This window comes from Chlorocebus sabaeus, chromosome 10, assembly GCF_047675955.1.
Source record: "Chlorocebus sabaeus isolate Y175 chromosome 10, mChlSab1.0.hap1, whole genome shotgun sequence".
Taxonomy (NCBI): domain Eukaryota; kingdom Metazoa; phylum Chordata; class Mammalia; order Primates; family Cercopithecidae; genus Chlorocebus; species Chlorocebus sabaeus.
In genome coordinates, this window is record NC_132913.1 from 56,571,233 (window position 1) to 56,592,578 (window position 21,346).

A 21,346-nucleotide genomic window follows, 5' to 3' on the forward strand; every position below is an offset into this window, starting at 1 on the left:
AATACTATAAAGTACATATAATTGTCTGCATTTTACAGATAAGGAAATTGAGGCTTTGAGAGATTTAGGAACCTGCCTATGATTCACACTCTGGTTGGACTGACTCTAAAGCTCATCCTTAACTTTCAAGCTGTTACTTCCTCCAACCACAATTTCAAATTCAGACTATAGAAAGCTTGAAAATGTGTCATATGAAAAGTGCAAATAGATAAAACATTAAGGTAAAATTTTGTGCTCTTAGAAACGAGAAGATAATACACAAAAAGATGAACATTTAAGAAATTTCAGAAAAATGTACAAGTGAGCACTTTACTCTTTCAAATCTGTCACTCCTCTTTCTCTCCAAAAGAAAAGTTATTATTAGTATTAATTTCGCCTTGATAGAGATTTCTGAGATTTCAACTGTCCTCTTTTTTTTAATTTGAACATAATACTTTTGCTTTCTGCAATAGTGTTTATTAGGCCTCAATCTATATAGACTAGATTACCATCAAAAGAAGAATATAAAGGTTAAGATCACCATTTCATTTTTAATTTATTTTACTCTAACATGGGGGAAAAGGAATATAACACATGATATTTTCCAAAGGCTATGATTGCAAGTAGTTATTCTGTGATACTATTGCCTCAGTTGCTGAAGGTTAGGTCTAGTTTATTTTCGTTGTTGTTGTTTGTTGGCTTATTTTTTTGAGGCAGGGCTTCACTCTGTTGCACAGGCTGAAGTACAGTGGCACAGTCTTGGCTAACTGCAGCCTCAACCTCCCCAGCTCAAGCAACTCTCCCACCTTAGCCTCCTAAGTACAAATGTTTGTATTTTACAAATTTTGTGAAAATACAAAATACAAATTAGCTGGATGTGGTGACATGTGCCTGTAGTCCCAGCTACTTGTAATTTTGGTGTTTTTTTTGTGTGTGTATTTTGTAATAGCCCCAGCTATTTGGAATTTTGTATTTTTTTGTAGAGACTGGGTTTCGTCATGTTTCCCAGACTGGTCTCAAACTTCTGGACTCAAGCAATCCTCCTGTCTCAGCCTCCCAAAATGCTGGGATTACAGGCATGAGCCACCTTGCCTGGCCAGATCTAGTTTATTTCGATTTGACTTTTTGAGGAGTTTGCCAAGACATAATGACTGCATTGGTCCAAACAGCCAATGTCAAAGAAAAAAATTGTTGAAGATAGTCTAAATCAAGGCTAGAAACCATCCATAACATTATGAATGAAATTTCTTGCTTAGCTTTCTAAAAGCCTTCAAAGTACTTGTCAAGAATCTGAAATTCTAAAAGATATTTTTTTCCCATATAAATAGCCCAAGCTTTTATTTATTTTCTTTAAAGCCCACCTCTACTCTATTCATCCCAGGAAATATCGTCAGTGCACAGCTACTTACTAAGTGTGCCACATAGTTGCTCATCACTGTTATCATGACAGTCGTTGACTCCATCACAGCGATAGTAACTGGGTACACATCTGCCATTTTTACAGGGGAAGGAGAATACGCCACACTGCTCCGTGGGTGGTTCATTGGTTGGGTCCCCCTCGCATGTCAAGTGATTGGAAGCCAGCCTCATTCCATAAGGGCACCCACACACTCGCTGGAAATTTGGCACCGGGAAGCAGAAGTGGCTGCAGTCACCGTTAGGATGCGTGGGTTGATTACAGGCGTTAGAACCTGCAAAAGCCAAGCCCCAAGGGAGTCAGTCATGTACATTTTCACTAGGTGGGTCACGGGTTTGATTTGTGAAGGAAAACAAACGAGACAAAACATTTTTCAGATCCAATACTCAAAAGTAGCTTCCTCTTGGAAATCAACCTGCCAAATACAACACTCCATTTAGGTAAGGAAAAGTCCCAAAATGTGTTTTTCCTGACAATGTTTAAGGGTAGCAGCATTTAACAGAGATTCAAAGTCTTACACTCTTAGATTATGTGAACGACAAGAATATAAAACTATCAGGAGCTAGACCTTCAAGTAATAAGTACTTAAAAAGAACAGGAGCCACTATAACAAATAAATAAACTCATACCAAAAAAAAAAAAAAAAAACTGGGCAATCTCACCAGTCTGGATGTTGACATCATATGATTTCAAATGCAGTATGTAAGCAATGCCACTTCGGATAACTGTCATTTCTCCACCATCTGCTTTCCTGACTCGGATAATGGCACCCAGTCTCCAGTCAGTAAAAAATAAATGCTCTGAGAAGAAACATGGGTAGATTAATATTTTCAGTCACAGCTAACTTATAAATAAATCACTTGAGAAAATGCAATAGGCTTGTAATTCTTCTTGCAGATACGATCATCTCCCCCATAAATATCTGTAATATGTTTCTGTTACCATTTTCCATAACTTGTTATGCCCTAGTAATGCTCTGTGGAAGTCTGTATGTTAATAATACCAGGGTTCAGGTTCAGGCAAGCATATATGGAGTTTTATGATGGCATTTAGTAGCAATTGGGTTTAGTTCTGCATAGGTAATAGTGAAAACAAGAATCAGAGAATTCTTCTACAGAGCAACTCAATGAGGCCTCATAGGTCTGCGCCCGCTAAAGCACTCACCTGCTGAGTGCTCTTAGGCAAATACTACACTGTGTGAAGGAGACAGTCTGAATCGTTCCTGAGATCCTTCCCAGGTCAAACAGTTCATATTCTATGTTTTAATGACAGCGCTTAAATTGTATTTTTTTTCCCTTTGACTTAAATAAGAAGCCGTTGAGAAGGAAAAGTACAGGTCTAGATCACAAAGGAACTTTCATTGTATGTTTGAGGATCAATAACAATCTCAACACAAGTGTGCATTCACCTATAACCACACTACTAATGTTCCATGATGCTCAGAACAGTAAGAGAGAGGCAACGTAAGATTCTAAACAACACAAATTTAATCATGTTCACTTTACACTAACTACTGCAGCAGGAAAGTAAACATATATTTTTAAAAGAAAGAATTGCATCAACGTGGATTTTCTCTTTAATGATAGTTTAACTAGAAAACCCTAATTAATCAGAAAATGCTTAAGATGTCGTAAATTTTGTTCGACCAATTTCCTTATCCGTGCTCTAATCTATGACCAGTCGTCATTGGACTCCCTAAATCTTTCTAGAAACTGGCAATCCCAGTCCCACTACTCACAAAGGTATCCTAATATACTTGAATAAGTAAGGAGTTCAATAAATCTTTTAGTTCTGTGTGGTGCACAATCAAGAAGATCTAGCCCTTTAGTAAAAAGGTACACAATTTCTCTAGTGTTGCACAACAAAAGAACTTTCCAAAAGAAATTCACAATAAACGACAGTGTTGAAAGAAACAAATAATTATTGCTGTTTTGGGAATGTTGTGTTGCCCTCATGGGTATGCATTCAATTTTTTTCATACTGATGAAACCAAAAGATACTAAAACTACATTTTCTTGAATCCCAAAACATCTCATCCCAGAGCAGAGAAAATTCAACATTTTTATAATGTTTCTATGTGACAGCAAATAGCATGTGTCTGACATCATTAGTAAAAGGGAGTAAATGGATGGCGGCGGCAGGAGGGGGACGGGAGGAGTATTTATAATTAACTCATCAAAAATCTCATGAGCCTTTTAAAAATACCACACACTCCTCCACAGATAAACAGACAGCAGGACAAGATATGCAATATACTTACTAACTATTCATTCCACACATACATTCTATGCATGTGAGAAAGTCTTTGATTTATAGTGAGTGTCTAGTCTTTTCAAGCACTATGTTAATTATTCAAAGTAGGAGGTTTCAACCAGGGACACAACTAGCATATACACAGGGCTTTTGGTAGACCTAAACAAAACATGACCCCTCTAACTAGAATAATCATGGTTTGTCAAACAGACCCAGGATAGATTTCAGTCTCTCCTCACCCTCTTGGCCTAGCATTTTTATGCAGTGCACAAGCTGTACAACCATTCACAGAGCTCCTGTTTTCAAGACTAAGCAAACCACCTGTTTCATGGTACCAGGCTATATTCTTATTCCCAGCAACTCAACTCACAACAGCAAGCCTACACTCAAATGGGGAGCTGAGAAGGCAGGTGAGCATTGGCTGTGCTCATTGTGACTGTAGTTCCCCAGAATTCATGTTTCCCAGCAATTTTCACTAGTAGCATGAAATTATTTGGAAAGGTTGATGAAAAAACAATTGCGTCTCACTGTTCTTCGTAAAGCATAACCTAACACTTCTATAAAACAAAGATGATGTCAGTTCTCCAACATTTTGAATAAAAAAGTTTCAAAGTCATTCAGTGAATATATAGTTGATGAATACGTGTAATCGTTTTTTCCATAAGGATCTCTAATGAGATTCTTACAAACACTGGAGAATAATGAAATGCACAATGATGACTATAAACAGCTCTTGCTGTTTTATTCTTGAAAATGAAGGCAGTAATTTACTGTTTCTTCATGTGATACTTGTATAACTAAGTAGTTGGGATGTTGAATGGTATAATACATGTAATCTACAAAGTGCTATACCCATATACATTGTCAACATTATACAAATATATGCGAAACAAAAATCACACTCTAAAAATGAAATACACCATCAACAAACCGAATGTTTTGTCTATATATAATAGCGCTATTTAAAATTTTTTCATTTTAAAGTGGCCAGCTTTTCTGGGATTGTGAGAATGCCACATGAGGATGAGTTTACTGTTGTAACTTGCAATGTGTAAAAACAATACATACCTTTATTGCTTTAAAACATACCTCCAAAGATGGCAAGTCCAAATGGATGTGTCATCTGCTCTATGTGGCCCAGTCTTCTTCTGTCTAAACCATCAAAGGTGCTGTGCTCAATTTTATCAAAATAGGCATCTACCCAGTATAATCGTGAAGCACTAAAATAATAAAATGTTTAATTATCTCTTATCCAAAAACTATCAGAGCACCCTTCACACAAAGGGCATTCAGAAACAGTAGGGTCCGTTCACACATTTATTAAACAAAGTTTTTAAAATTTAAATTATATTTATTAAAAATTTAATAGTTTTATGTCCCCCAGAAAGAGAGAGCTATTTCATGAAGTGACTTTCAATCAATTGTCTTAGAAAACTTAAAATGTTGCTATCTTTGAGGCAGAAATTTTATTTTCTCCTTGTGAAATCAACAAGTTTAGGAAAACATTGGTAGTAATCTATGTTTAAAAAGTTAATATATTTCTTCCCTTTTTTTCTCCCATAAGTTACTTTGGCATTTTCATCTTTATAAGCTTATTTACTCTATTCCTTTTCCTATGTTCCCAGACAGATCATCAATTTCTTGAGAACCATATCTTATACTTTTAAAGTTCTCCCAAAGTGCATGTAAACAAATGTGCATTTGTTGATTAACTGACTCCAAAGATTTCCTAAACTCAAGACGCTCTCTGTAAGAAATTACATACAACCTACAGTTCATCAAATCTGTACCCTACTTCCAATGGGGCTTGGGACCCACTACCCCCATCTTAAGTTTCCACTAAATCTTATCATTCAGCTTTCTCTAGTAATTTTCTCAGAATACTCATGAATTAATTAGTTTTCACCCCAGCAGTAGCTGGCCAACTACGTTTATGTTCTTTGTGTTCTTATTCAATATCCTTCTCCCATCACCAATTAATTATTTAAAATTCCACGAGGGCAAGCAGTACCAGTTTCCTTACTCCATCACATCACCCAACCTGCCTCATTATGTGTTCTGCAGTAAAAGGGAACTAAGTCACAGGGATGATAATTCCTACTTACGCCCAATCGATGGCTAAGCCATTGGGCCATCCAAGAGTAGTGTTTACTATAGGCAAGAGGTGAGATCCATCACTCCGTGCTCTCATAATTTTAGCAGGACGGAACCAATCAGTGAAGAATAGATACCTAGAAAAAGCAGTAGTAAGTCAAGGCTCTTAACACTGGGACAAACTACATGATTTCCAGAGATTTAGAACAAACAGAGATTCTCCAGATACTGCAATTAATTTCGTTTTCTTTATATGCTATTGAGCTTAACATATTTAGAGTATAACTGACATAATTGTCAGTTAAAATTTAGTTGTCAACATGTAACCAAAGTCACAAATACAAATGGCATTTAAATGGGCGTTGAGAGAAGGGAACTACTGTCTTAGATTTTAGGACCTAAAACTATTGTCACCCAACGTATTCTCTAACAAGACACAATTCAGGTTACCTATTAATATTCCATGTTGTTAAAACAAAATAATAAACAGCAAGCAGAGCAAGAAAACAGATTTCAATCTCTTTCTCTCTGGATTAAACATTCAGGATCTTCTAGTCATTCTTGCATAAGAAATTGATACATTTGCAGGAAACCATTCATCTCAGATGAAGAAAGCATCCAAATCAATGCAATGCAAACAGTATCTGACCCAAGGCGTTTTTTCAATATTCTAAACAGTGGGAAAAAGATAAGTCTAGAGGAAAAAAAAACAAAAACAACAACAACAAAAAAAAAACCAAACACCTTTTTCTCTTTTAAGATATCCAGAGGAATCAAAATTAGTCTTTTCCAAAATGTAACTTTCTGAAATGTAACTACTTCATATCATTTTAAACAAGAGTCATCAGGAAAGGAACTCAACAGTTTTTCAAAACCAAAGGCCAACAGTTTGAGTTAAGACAAATCCATTTAAAAAATCAACTGTTTAACTTGCTATAGGGCAATGAAATTTATTATCAATAATAACATCAGTTTTAAAATGTGTCTCTTTTATTATCTTACAGAGAGAAAATTAAAGCAGACACTCTAGATGCAGCAAACAGACTTTTTTTAGGTACACAGGCATTCCAGTCAGACAGGTCTGGAATTTGAATACTGACTGTTGCCTAATAGCTGCGGGCTCTTTCACAAGTCACTTTATCTCACTGGGTCTTAGATTCATTCTCTCTAAAATGGGTATTTACACATACCTCCTTCACAAACTAGCTTTGGGATCTGATGAGATTATATATCTAATGGAAGTACAGGGATGGATGTTCCCTGGGTAATCAGGCGTTAGTGAGTTACCGGCCATCTTTTTTATCATTCCACTCATACACAACACATAGCTCAGATTTGTTCTAAATAAACACAGTAGCTGTTAAACATATGTAAATAAGAAAGGTAAGAACCAAAAAGGAATACTGTGAAGTCTTCTGTCTTTCCTTGTTTAGCACCACCAATTATAGAATGGTAAAACATGAAACTCTGTGGTCTGAAAAACTTTTTATTCTGAAAACTACTGAATGATTAAGCAAGTTTTGCTAAGCTTGTATCAATATATTAAAGCAGGGAAAGAATTTGGATCTTTCCTGTCAATTCCGTTGCCTATTCACTCCTTCTCTACTGAATCTCTATCACATTGTTTGGTCCTCTGCAGCTGTGAAAAAACTACACTTCAGTGAAGACTGGGAAAGCCAAAAGTTAGAACTGTTTTGGGTTTTTTTTTTACTCCCACAAAATAAAGTTTTTTGAAGGAAAAAAGAAATAAAATTTAAGGTGATTTCAACTTATGCGGTTCAATCTTATATTTGCTGAACTTACCAAATTCCTAGGGCATCACTTTTCAATGACTGTAAAAGACATACAGTTTCAAGCTCTTAGGAAAACATGAACACACTTACCCGGCAAAAGGATGAACTACCACTGATCGGGGGTTATTTAAATACGGAACTACTGTGCGTCTCGTTTTATCAGCTAGCCTCATGACACTGATACTTTTGTAATGAGAGTCTGTCCAATAGAGATTCTTTGAAATCCAATCGAAAGCCAAACTTTCAACGTTTTCCACCCTGTTAGCTGCGAGAATTTCTCTTCCTATAAGTTAAAATATGGACATGTTTTAAACTAAGTATATTTTGTAAGACATCAATTTTCCTACTAATGCATATTGAAATTTTGTGTCAGAGTTGCAGCATATTTCAGGAACACATGTGGAATTCTTTTTAAAAAAAAAAACTCTGTAAGCTGCTGAGCAGTAACATGAGATAAACTTAGAATCTATCCATTCCTCAAACTTTGGATCTCAGAGAGTAGATATGATACTGACAAACAGAACCAGGAATGGTATGGCCTGGATTTACTCCCATGTGCAACATTCCAGAAAAAAATTTCTCACTGCAGAATATCTGAAGAAGAGATACCTGAGTTCACCTACTACCACCCGGAGACGGCTCTGATAAGCTGACACCACCAGGTACGACCTGGGGGTAACCTTGAGGTATCACCGCCCAACCCTCTCATCAACAGTCTTCCACAGTCACAAAGTTGCCAAGTTTGGAAAAGACCAGCAGAGATACCAGAAAGGAAATCAGAACTGATTTAAAAAAAAAAAAAAAAAAAAAAAAAAGCACTTTCCTCTTTATGGAGTTGTTATGCCTTCTTTTCCCCTCTTTTTTCTTTTTTTCACTAAAGAAAATCTGAATCAGAATAAACAGCCATACCTCTTTCTTTTGCGGTAGGAAGAAAAAAAAATCTTACTACTTTTTCCTCTTCATTTATTCAGCAAATTGTGAAAAGAAAGTTCTCTGTGTGATAGACAACCAACTATATATTTAGAAAACACAGTATTGCTAATACTGTTAATAATTACAGCTTAGATTAAATGAGCACTTACTAGGAGGCAGAAACTGGACCAAGTACTCTACATGGATTCATTCATCCTCACAGCCACTCAATCAAGTAGGCATTAGTATCGCTCCTATTCTACAGACGAGGGAACCAAGTCAAAGAGAAGTTAAGCATCTGGAAAGAAGTGTGGACACCACCCTCAAGGTAATTCATAGTGAGGTGGTGAAAGTGGAGGAGGCAACTAGGCCAAGAGACAAAAATAAGAGTAATGGGTGCTGAGACGGAGAGATGCATAGGATGGTCTGAGAGCACAGATTCCTAATGGACCACATGGCAAAGCGGAGGTCTGGGGTGGTTGACAGAGACAGAGACTGAACACTCCACATGTTCTAGGAGTGTGGCTGGACGTTAATGAGTTAATGATAGAGGCTAAAGGAGAGGGAAATGTTCATGATGACCACCAGGTGGGGATGGGGCACTAAGGAAGGGGTGAGTGGTCATGTCCTTCCTCTAAGGCATGTGAGAAGTTGGATGAGGCATCTACTTAGACATGTTGGTTTAGAGGTGATTGTAGGATATCCAGGTGACATATCCAAAAGGCAGCTGGCACTATGGGTCTGAACCTCAGACAGAGAACTTGCATAGAGGTTTTTATCATGACCTACAGAAAAGTTTGCTTGATCTTCCCTCATTCCCCAGGTTGGGAGGAAAAACACTCAGTAAACGCACTATTATAAAAGTCTCCCCACAATTATTTATAGTTGCTACATAGATAGTAATCAAAGGCATGAAAGGTGTGAAATTATCCAGAGAAAGGAGGACCAATGTTGAACAACAGATTTACAGTTTTTTATAGAACAAGCAAAAAATAAAAGATCTCCAGGGTACACTAGAAAAAAAAAATGATCAAGAAATAGAAGGAAATCCAGGAGTATGCTGTCATGGAAGAAAGAATTGTTGAGAGAAGATGGCCGAAGTACCAAATACAGAACTGAAAGGCATTATTTAATTTAGCAAGAAAGAGACTAGAGGTGACCAGGATGAGAGGGGTTTCAGCCACCTGGGGGGCAGATTGCGAGAGGTGAGTAATCAGTGAGAAATGTGGAAGAGGGGATAGTAAAGTGCAAATCAATCTTTCAAGAAACTTGACCATGAAATGCAGAGAAGGACTTATCACTAAAGAGGAACATGGAGTGAAGGGTAAGTTGCATATTTTTTTAGGATGGGAGAAACTTGAGCATATCTGATGATAGGGAAGTCAGTAGAAAAAGAGAATTTGGAAAAGAGAAGGTATCATTGATGGAGGGAGTTTTCCTGAGGGCTTCATTCAACTAATCCTGACTTTTAATATGATTTCTTTTTATTTTTCCTTTTATTTTTCTTTTTCTTTAGAGACAGGTCTTACCTAGGCTACAGTGCAGTGGCACAATCATAGCTCACTGCAGCCTCCAACTCGTTACCTCAAGTGATCCTCCCAAGTATCTGGCACTACACCACACCACCACCACATTGGTTAATTTGATTTCTGACTCATTTCCTGCATATACTGTGTACTCATTCAAGAAAAAAAAAAAAAAGAACAATGTAATGCCTCCCTCACCAAAGCTTACAGAGTCAGCATACCACTGATGATGAAGAATATTTTAAAAGATTGCTCAGCATATGGACTTGAAGTTTACCAAAAATACAATGAGAATTCCAGATCAACAAAGCAGAAGGACGCTGACCTGTGGAGGTGCCTATGGGAGACCTGACCTGTGTGCAGCTGAGAAACCCAATACTACCTTTTGCTGAGCACTAAGCTCAATTGCAGTTCTCCAAGCTCAATTGCAGTTCTCCAAGCTCAGTAGGCCTGATTCTAAGCCCTCAAAAAAGATAATTTCTGGTTCAAAATAGCAGATTGACAAACCAAACATGTTTATCTCCTCTTTCTACCAAACGCTACTTAAAAGACAGTAAAATAACAGCAGATGAGCAATTCCAACAAATATTTTAAAAGTAAGGTATTGGAGGAGTGATAACTCAATCAAGAAGGGGAAAATGCTACAAACTAAGTGTCAACAGAAGACAGACACACATCCACATGTGCAGAAGCCTCAGTGCACTCACACTCAGAGGCACCAGGTCCTAAGAAAGACAGGGGCAAGGAACTAAGGGGCTCAGATAAAGTCAGGAAAAGGAGCAATCCAATGCCTAGGTCCCTCCCAGATCCTGAGTGTCACGCCACTCCTCTATCTCCTCTAATGGACCACAGATTTTCTTTTCTGGAGGAGCTGAAGCAGAATGGCTATGGGTTCAGAGCACAGTCTTCAATGGAGAACTGAGATGGACGTGGAACTGAGTACAGGAGGATTATAGGAATACTGAAAGGGTGCCCTCAGCTCCCTTTCCTCTGCCCACTCCCAGAACAGACCACCATTTCCCCATATCTCCCCCTTACACCAAGAAGGAGAATGAAAGCATCTATGAAGGAGAAATTAACCACCCCCAGAACAGACCACCATCTCCCCACATCTTCCCCTTACCCCAAGAAGGAGAATGGAAGCATCTATGAAGGAGAAATTGATCATCTCCAGAAAAGACTCACTAATGCTGCCTTGGGGAGCAGTCTGGTAGCCAAGCCACCTCCCTGTCTGAAGCTCACCAGCTGACAAGGCCTGTCCCCACGTACAGACTTTCAGGTCAGGTTTTATAACCTCACCCTAAATACCAAACTAGCAACTCAGACATTTGGAGAACGCTTCCATCACAAAGAAGAAAGGTGAAAAGAAATCAAAAGGAAAAGGAATCCAGAGAAAATGGAAACAGAGGAAGATTAATTTTTAATGTCATATCCATATCCATATCAAGGTCATATCCACAGAAATGGTACTCAGAATGGCACTGGACTCAACGCTAGATATTAGAGGTCACTGGAGCAATGTTTTCAAATTCCAGATTTAAATTAACTTGCAACCTGTACCCAGCCAAACAGTCAAAAGGAGAGCAAAATAAAACGCTCACAGACATTCAAAGACTCAAAATATATGCCACCTACTTATGCTTCTCAGGAAGCTATTATATAACATGTTTCAGCAAAATGAGGAAATAAATCTAGAAAAAGAAATAAATGGCCTGCCACAAACAGAAGGTCCAGCACAGGGGAGTGGCAAAGAGAAGTCAGAAGATAAGAGCCGTGCACCAGGCCAGAGAAAACAAGTCCCAACCGGAACACAGTATAGGGGTCTCAGAAGGAAAAAAAAATTATAGGCTGTTTTCTGTCTTTGTACAGGCATTTGATAGAGCTATTGGAGCCTTTGGGGAAAATGCATGATTGTTATATTTTAAAACTAAGCAAATGAAGATATGGCAATTGTCAAAAATTGTCAAGAAATGTCATCCTAGAATTGGCTGAGCAGTGAACAATATTTATATTCATATTATGTTAATAATATAAACACACATTATTAATGTAACCAAAAGTATAATCTAGCTTTTTAAGGAGAATGGGGGGAGAGAACTCAGAAGCTGGGACAGAAGAATGATGTAAGAAAGCAAAATGCCCACCTAGAACACGGAAGTAAATACCAAAAATGATAAATCAAGAAATAGAAGTATAAACAAAGCATCTAGAAACATGGAGACAAACAAAAGAAGAAACAGTCAAAAGAACTGTTCCCTCCCCAGAGCAGGTCTGGATTGGGGACACGGTAGGGTGGGCAATATGGCTTTATATTGAGAACAGATATAATGGTATCCAACATTTACCGAATATTTACTATTTTCTAGCCATTACTCTAGGTGTTTACATGTAGTAGCCAAAAATTCTCTCAACAACCTTATGATCTGCATATTTTCCAGATTAAAAAATTGAGGCATAAGGAAATTGAGTAACTTGCCCAAGGTTACAAAGCTAGAAAATGTGGGAAGCTGGAATTCGGAAGTAGGCAGCATAGCTCCTAAGCTGGCCCTCTTAGTTGGTATGTTATATTGCTTACAAATTTTATTACTAATACAAGCTGAACCATTGGCATTTACATAGTCCAGCATTCCTGAAGAGATGTCTTCCCCTTTAATCAATCTGGCTACTTGAGTGTGAAAAACAGCTTCTAGTCAATTAATCTGTTAATGGCTCTCATATACTTGACATTCCTTTTTTGTTAATATTGGTCATTGTTAAAATACACACACATTCGTTAACTCTTTTTTTCAAGATAGGGTTGCACTCTGTTGCCCAAGCTGGAGTGCAATGGTATGGTCATAGTTCACTGCAGCCTGGAACTCCTGGGCTCAAACAATCCTTCCATTGCAGCCTGCCAAGTAGTGGGGACTACAGGTGCATACCACCATGCCTGGCTAATTTTTTTCTTTTCTTGGTACAAGTGGAATCTTACTATGTTGTCCAGGCTGGTGTCAAACTCAAGCAATCCTCCCATCTCTGTTCCCAAAAATAACTTGTTTCTAAAATAAAGGAAAGGTGTTTGTTTTACCTTAATCCACAAAAAAGCAATAAATTTATTTTCTCAACCTAAAACTATTAGGAGGCTTAGTAAAGACTCTGCTTAAAAATTAGATACCGAGTTTTAATTATCAAGTTATAAGTATCATTGCAATAAAAAGGCAAAACATGCACACACACAGAGAGAAACGTTTCTCACCTGTGCCATCAATCTTTTGTTTAAAAATCATGTGTTTTGACATATCTGAAAAAAAGATAGTGCTGTCCTGGGCATCAAAATCAATCCCAACAAAGAAAGAAGGATTCCCCGAAACTGGAACCATGACATCTTCCTGGGTAGACAAGGTGAACGGGATCCCACGAATAGCAACTTGGGATGAAAAAATGAGGAAATTCTGAACAGCTGTAGGAAGAAGAACACAGCACAGTCAGCCACAGCATGGTTCTTTCCCCTCCTCCCAAATTCCAAATAAATGTATCCACAGACCAAACTTTAAATTATAAAATATAATTCTGAAATAAATGTAAAAATAAATTTTTGGAAAGCATAATTAGAAATAATAGAGGGAAGAAAAAAAGATAAGCATCTATGAGGGTGATACAAGTATTAGAATCTTCCTTATTCCTAAGAAATGTATCCTTAATATTTATTTATATGAAAAATGATATCCATATGCTTAATTTATAAAATAGTATTAGCTGAACTCTATAATAATTCCATAATAATCCTCAAGTTGGATTAACTTCTGCATAGAGATCTACACCAAGAACCTTACTGTAGATACCAAGATAATTAACAGCAATCAGGAACATAAAGATATAAAGGAGTGAAAGCAGAGAAGGAAGGGGAGGGATAAAGGAAATAGGTAAGAAGTAATGTTTAAAATCAAATAGGAGATTGTGACAGTATGTCAGGGAATCAAGAAGATGAAGGAGGTATGCCCAAGACGAAGATAAAAATTGCAGGAATGGAATTTAAAAGCAAAATTATTAGACAATGCACTATTGATATAATAGTTAGAAATACATGGTATTTTTTAAATGAGGGTGATTTTTCTGAATCTAAAACTACCTAAGAAGTTAACAAATTTGTCTGGTTAGAATAAAAGAATTTATATACTACGCTAGAAACAGCAACATCTGGAGAGCAAGAATTTGTCACAGGCACAGAAAGGAGAATTGTACAAGTGAAAATAAGAAAAACAAATATTACAGGAGTGCATTTCATCATTAGCTAGGGCCCAGGCAATGGCTTAAGTATGAATAGATGTATAAGAAACCAAAGAGGAAGAAAGGAAACCTTCAAGGTAAGAATGAAATCAGGAATATGGAGGCAGATACAAGAAAGTTTGAACTGAAAGATGAAAACCTGTGTGAGGAACTGAGCTACCCCAATGCTCAGGGGTTCACTTTGGAATACAGAGAGAGAGAAAAAAAAAAGCCAGATGGGATTCAGATGTGATTACCTGGTTGAAAGGGGAGTACGTGGTGGTCTAGGAGAAGTCAAAGTGCGGAGAAGTACAACTCTTCCCATCAAAGTTAAGGCTAACATCTAAAGTGGAAAAGGTATACATGGTATAGAAAAGAGTTCAAAGTTCAACCACATGGAATTTCAAGACGATAGTTAATAGGAGAAAAAGGTTTCAGGAAACAAACAAAGGGGAAAGGGAACCCAAGAAAACCTTAGATATGGGATTAAAACAAAATCCCAAAAGACAGAAATTTACATTTTTGAACATAGTTCTGCGTATAGTAGAAGTGGTGCCTACCAAGGAAGATGCTCTGTGGGCTACAGAAAGCTTATCTGCAGTGAAGAAGTTACACAGGGAGCTGGTCCAGTTCAAGAACAGCAGTTAGTCTAGTTACAGGTTTGGACACACATACACCTGTGCCACCTGCCAACAACGTCCAAAACAGACTTCTTACCAATGCAGTGGCGCTCATCTGTATCCAGCTGGAAGCCAAACGTGCACTTGCAACGGAAACCCAAACCATCATTATCTGTTCTGTGACTGAGGACACAGACCTGCTCACAGCCTCCATTGTTATCTTTACACGGATTGGTCGCTGGAGGGAAAAATGCACAGGGTTAAATTGCAATTATAAATGTGTAACTATCCAAAACACGAAGCCACTTCTAGCCCTTTTCACCTATAGGTGAAATAGAGTAATGGATTAGCAACGTATTGAAAACATTACTACTGGTTACTAATGAATACATCCACATCTGGCTACATTAACCCTCCCAATATCACTGCTGCTCTCCTATCCACTCTCCAATTGATGGTGGCAAAAAAAAAAAGAAAAGACTCCTTAAACTTTCTCCCCTGCCGGGCGCGGTGGCTCATGCCTGTAATCCCAGCACTTTGGGAGGCCGAGACGGGAGGATCGTGAGGTCAGGAGATCGAGACCATCCTGGCTAACATGGTGAAACCCCGTCTCTACTAAAAATACAAAAAATTAGCCGAGCATGCTAGCGGGCGCCTGTAGTCCCAGCTCCACGGGAGGCTGAGGCAGGAGAATGGTGTGAACCCGGGAGGCGGAGCTTGCAGTGAGCTGAGATCGCGCCACTGCACTCCAGCCTGGGTGATAGAGCGAGACTCCATCTCAAAAAAAAAAAAAAAAAAAAAAACTTTCTCCCCAATAATTATGTCAGAGTATGTCTGCTATCCTCCATGATTAGAAATAACTGCCAAAAGAAAACCCATACTTCACTGCTTTTTTGCCATTTGTAGGATATAATAAATATTACTGGACGCTTACTTTGTAAGTAAACCAACTTAACAACCAATAGCTCTAAGAGGTAAGCATTAGTCCTCCAATTTTACAGAGGAGGAAACTAATAATCTAAACAGTTAAATAACTTGCCCAGCATTATTCAGCAGCTAAACAGCTTGACTGGGATTCAAAGCCAGATCTGATTCCAAAACTTTAAATGTCTGCAACACAAACCAGTTAATACTTCCAAAAGCCACTCTCAAAGTAGTGACCTTAGGAAGATCACTGCCACAACTAGAAATTTTATATCTGCTTTTAAAATTGTTTTCTTAGCCTTTGACTTTCTTTAAAATATTCTCTTTATCTTCTCAGGTGGATTGATTTGGTGAAACAATAGGCAGATGTCATTTTGAGCCAAATAATGAAAATAGTAATTTGAGTGATCACATTGATCATTGCTCTAGTGGATCTAATGTGAGGGCAGGTGTGAGGTTAGTTGTGAGTTGAGTGTAAAAACTATTCCAAAGGGGGCGGAGCAAGATGGCGGAATAAGAACAGCTCCAGTCTCCAACTCCCAGCACGAGCGACACAGAAGACCGGTGATTTCTGCATTTTCAACTGAGGTACTGGGTATATCTCACTAGGGAGTGCCGGACAATCGGTGCTGGTCAGCTGCTGCAGCCCAACCAGCGAGAGCTGAAGAAGGGCAAGGCATCGCCTCACCTGGGAAGCGCAAGGGGGAAGGGAATCCCTTTTCCTAGCCAGGGGAACTGAGACACACAACACCTGGAAAATCGGGTAACTCCCACCCAAATACTGTGCTTTAAGCAAACGGGCACACCAGGAGATTATATGCCACACCTGGCCGGGAGGGTCCCACGCCCACGGAGCCTCCCTCATTGCTAGCACAGCAGTCTGCGATCTAACCACAAGGCAGCAGCAAGGCTGGGGAAGGGGCGCCCGCCATTGCTGAGGCTTAAGTAGGTAAACAAAGCCGCTGGGAAGCTGGAACTGGGTGGAGCTCACAGCAGCTCAAGGAAACCTGCCTGTCTCTGTAGACTCCACCTCTGGGGACAGGGCACAGCTAAACAACAACAAAAGCAGCAGAAACCTCTGCAGACGCAAATGACTCTAACAGCTTTGAAGAGAGCAGTGGATCTCCCAACACGGAGGTTGAGATCTGAGAAGGGACAGACTGCCTGCTCAAGTGGGTCCCTGACCCCTGAGTAGCCTAACTGGGAGACATCTCCCACTAGGGGCAGTCTGACACCCCACACCTCACAGGGTGGAGTACACCCCTGAGAGGAAGCTTCCAAAGCAAGAATCAGACAGGTACACTCGCTGTTCAGCAATATTCTATCTTCTGCAGCCTCTGCTGCTGATACCCAGGCAAACAGGGTCTGGAGTGGACCTCAAGCAATCTCCAACAGACCTACAGCTGAGGGTCCTGACTGTTAGAAGGAAAACTATCAAACAGGAAGGACACCTACACCAAAACCCCATCAGTACGTCACCATCATCAAAGACCAGAGGCAGATAAAACCACAAAGATGGGGAAAAAGCAGGGCAGAAAAGTTGGAAATTCAAAAAATAAGAGCGCATCTCCCCCGGCAAAGGAGTGCAGCTCATCGCCAGCAACGGATCAAAGCTGGACGGAGAATGACTTTGACGAGGTGAGAGAAGAAGGCTTCAGTCCATCAAACTTCTCAGAGCTAAAGGAGGAATTATGTGCCCAGTGCAAAGAAACTAAAAATCTTGAAAAAAAAGTGGAAGAATTGATAGCTAGAGTAATTAATGCAGAGAAGGTCATAAACGAAATGAAAGAGATGAAAACCATGACACGAGAAATACGTGACAAATGCACAAGCTTCGGTAACCGACTCGATCAACTGGAAGAAAGAGTATCAGCAATTGAGGATCAAATGAATGAGATGAAGCGAGAAGAGAAACCAAAAGAAAAAAGAAGAAAAAGAAATGAACAAAGCCTGCAAGAAGTATGGGATTATGTAAAAAGACCAAATCTACGTCTGATTGGGGTGCCTGAAAGTGAGGGGGAAAATGGAACCAAGTTGGAAAACACTCTTCAGGATATCATCCAGGAGAACTTCCCCAACCTAGTAGGGCAGGCCAACATTCAAATCCAGGAAATACAGAGAACGCCACAAAGATACTCCTCGAGAAGAGCAACTCCAAGACACATAATTGCCAGATTCACCAAAGTTGAAATGAAGGAAAAGATCTTAAGGGCAGCCAGAGAGAAAGGTCGGGTTACCCACAAAGGGAAGCCCATCAGACTAACAGCAGATCTCTCGGCAGAAACTCTACAAGCCAGAAGAGAGTGGGGGCTAATATTCAACATTCTTAAAGAAAAGAATTTTAAACCCAGAATTTTATATCCAGCCAAACTAAGTTTCATAAGTGAAGGAGAAATAAAATCCTTTACAGATAAGCAAATGCTTAGAGATTTTGTCACCACTAGGCCTGCCTTACAAGAGACCCTGAAGGAAGCACTAAACATGGAAAGGAACAACCGGTACCAGCCATTGCAAAAACATGCCAAAATGTAAAGACCATCGAGGCTAGGAAGAAACTGCATCAACTAATGAGCAAAATAACCAGTTAATATCATAATGGCAGGATCAAGTTCACACATAACAATCTTAACCTTAAATGTAAATGGACTAAATGCTCCAATTAAAAGACACAGACTGGCAAACTGGATAAAGAGTCAAGACCCATCAGTCTGCTGTATTCAGGAGACCCATCTCACATGCAGAGACATACAGAGGCTCAAAATAAAGGGATGGAGGAAGATTTACCAAGCAAATGGAGAACAAAAAAAGCAGGGGTTGCAATACTAGTCTCTGATAAAGCAGACTTTAAACCATCAAAGATCAAAAGAGACAAAGAAGGCCATTACATAATGGTAAAGGGATCAATTCAACAGGAAGAGCTAACTATCCTAAATATATATGCACCCAATACAGGAGCACCCAGATTCATAAAGCAAGTCCTTAGAGACTTACAAAGAGACTTAGACTCCCATACAATAATAATGGGAGACTTCAACACTCCACTGTCAACACTAGACAGATCAATGAGACAGAAAGTTAACAAGGATATCCAGGAATTGAACTCATCTCTGCAGCAAGCAGACCTAATAGACATCTATAGAACTCTCCACCCCAAATCAACAGAATATACATTCTTCTCAGCACCACATCACACTTATTCCAAAATTGACCACATAATTGGAAGTAAAGCACTCCTCAGCAAATGTACAAGAACAGAAATTATAACAAACTGTCTCTCAGACCACAGTGCAATCAAACTAGAACTCAGGACTAAGAAACTCAATCAAAACCGCTCAACTACATGGAAACTGAACAACCTGCTCCTGAATGACTACTGGGTACATAATGAAATGAAGGCAGAAATAAAGATGTTCTTTGAAACCAATGAGAACAAAGATACAACATACCAGAATCTCTGGGACACATTTAAAGCAGTGTGTAGAGGGAAATTTATAGCACTAAATGCCCACAAGAGAAAGCAGGAAAGATCTAAAATTGACACTCTAACATCACAATTAAAAGAACTAGAGAAGCAAGAGCAAACACATTCGAAAGCTAGCAGAAGGCAAGAAATAACTAAGATCAGAGCAGAACTGAAGGAGATAGAGACACAAAAAACCCTCCAAAAAATTAATGAATCCAGGAGTTGGTTTTTTGAAAAGATCAACAAAATTGATAGACCACTAGCAAGACTAATCAAGAAGAAAAGAGAGAAGAATCAAATAGATGCAATAAAAAATGATAAAGGGGATATCACCACTGACCCCACAGAAATACAAACTACCATCAGAGAATAGTATAAACACCTCTACGCAAATAAACTGGAAAATCTAGAAGAAATGGATAATTTCCTGGACACTTACACTCTCCCAAGACTAAACCAGGAAGAAGTTGAATCTCTGAATAGACCAATAGCAGGCTCTGAAATTGAGGCAATAATTAATAGCCTACCAACCAAAAAAAGTCCAGGACCAGATGGATTCACAGCTGAATTCTACCAGAGGTACAAGGAGGAGCTGGTACCATTCCTTCTGAAACTATTCCAATCAATAGAAAAAGAGGGAATCTTCCCGAACTCATTTTATGAGGCCAACATCATCCTGATACCAAAGCCTGGCAGAGACACAACAAAAAAAGAGAATTTTAGACCAATATCCCTGATGAACATCGATGCAAAAATCCTCAATAAAATACTGGCAAACCAGATTCAGCAGCACATCAACAAGCTTATCCACCATGATCAAGTGGGCTTCATCCCTGGGATGCAAGGCTGGTTCAACATTCGCAAATCAATAAACATAATCCAGCATATAAACAGAACCAAAGACAAGAACCACATGACTATCTCAATAGATGCAGAAAAGGCTTTTGACAAAATTCAACAGCCCTTCATGCTAAAAACGCTCAATAAATTCGGTATTGATGGAACGTACCTCAAAATAATAAGAGCTATTTATGACAAACCCACAGCCAATATCATACTGAATGGGCAAAAACTGGAAAAATTCCCTTTGAAAACTGGCACAAGACAGGGATGCCCTCTCTCACCACTCCTATTCAACATAGTGTTGGAAGTTCTGGCTAGGGCAATCAGGCAAGAGAAAGAAATCAAGGGTATTCAGTTAGGAAAAGAAGAAGTCAAATTGTCCCTCTTTGCAGATGACATGATTGTATATTTAGAAAACCCCATTGTCTCAGCCCAAAATCTCCTTAAGCTGATAAGCAACTTCAGCAAAGTCTCAGGATACAAAATTAATGTGCAAAAATCACAAGCATTCTTATACACCAGTAACAGACAAACAGAGAGCCAAATCATGAATGAACTTCCATTCACAATTGCTTCAAAGAGAATAAAATACCTAGGAATCCAACTTACAAGGGATGTAAAGGACCTCTTCAAGGAGAACTACAAACCACTGCTCAGTGAAATAAAAGAGGACACAAACAAATGGAAGAACATACCATGCTCATGGATAGGAAGAATCAATATCATGAAAATGGCCATACTGCCCAAGGTTATTTATAGATTCAATGCCATCCCCATCAAGCTACCAATGAGTTTCTTCACAGAATTGGAAAAAACTGCTTTAAAGTTCATATGGAACCAAAAAAGAGCCCACATCTCCAAGACAATCCTAAGTCAAAAGAACAAAGCTGGAGGCATCACGCTACCTGACTTCAAACTATACTACAAGGCTACAGTAACCAAAACAGCATGGTACTGGTACCAAAACAGAGATATAGACCAATGGAACAGAACAGAGTCCTCAGAAATAATACCACACATCTACAGCCATCTGATCTTTGACAAACCTGAGAGAAACAAGAAATGGGGAAAGGATTCCCTATTTATAATGGTGCTGGGAAAATTGGCTAGCCATAAGTAGAAAGCTGAAACTGGATCCTTTCCTTACTCCTTATATGAAAATTAATTCAAGATGGATTAGAGACTTAAATGTTAGACCTAATACCATAAAAACCCTAGAGGAAAACCTAGGTAGTACCATTCAGGACATAGGCATGGGCAAAGACTTCATGTCTAAA

The 21,346-nt window shown here is 38.8% G+C and overlaps 1 protein-coding gene across 1 annotated transcript in view; it reads right to left on the reverse strand.

Moving 5' to 3' along the window:
* Positions 1-21,346, reverse strand: part of LRP2 (LDL receptor related protein 2) — a 220,105-nt gene that overhangs the window by 116,134 nt on the left and 82,625 nt on the right. Inside the window, exons 15-21 of the mRNA XM_073019794.1 lie at positions 14,937-15,077; positions 13,210-13,413; positions 7,627-7,819; positions 5,755-5,880; positions 4,739-4,869; positions 2,059-2,196; positions 1,389-1,670 (exon numbers count right to left, since the gene is read on the reverse strand). Of these exons, the coding sequence (XP_072875895.1) occupies positions 1,389-1,670; positions 2,059-2,196; positions 4,739-4,869; positions 5,755-5,880; positions 7,627-7,819; positions 13,210-13,413; positions 14,937-15,077 (1,215 nt within the window). The remainder of the gene's footprint in view (positions 1-1,388; positions 1,671-2,058; positions 2,197-4,738; positions 4,870-5,754; positions 5,881-7,626; positions 7,820-13,209; positions 13,414-14,936; positions 15,078-21,346) is intronic.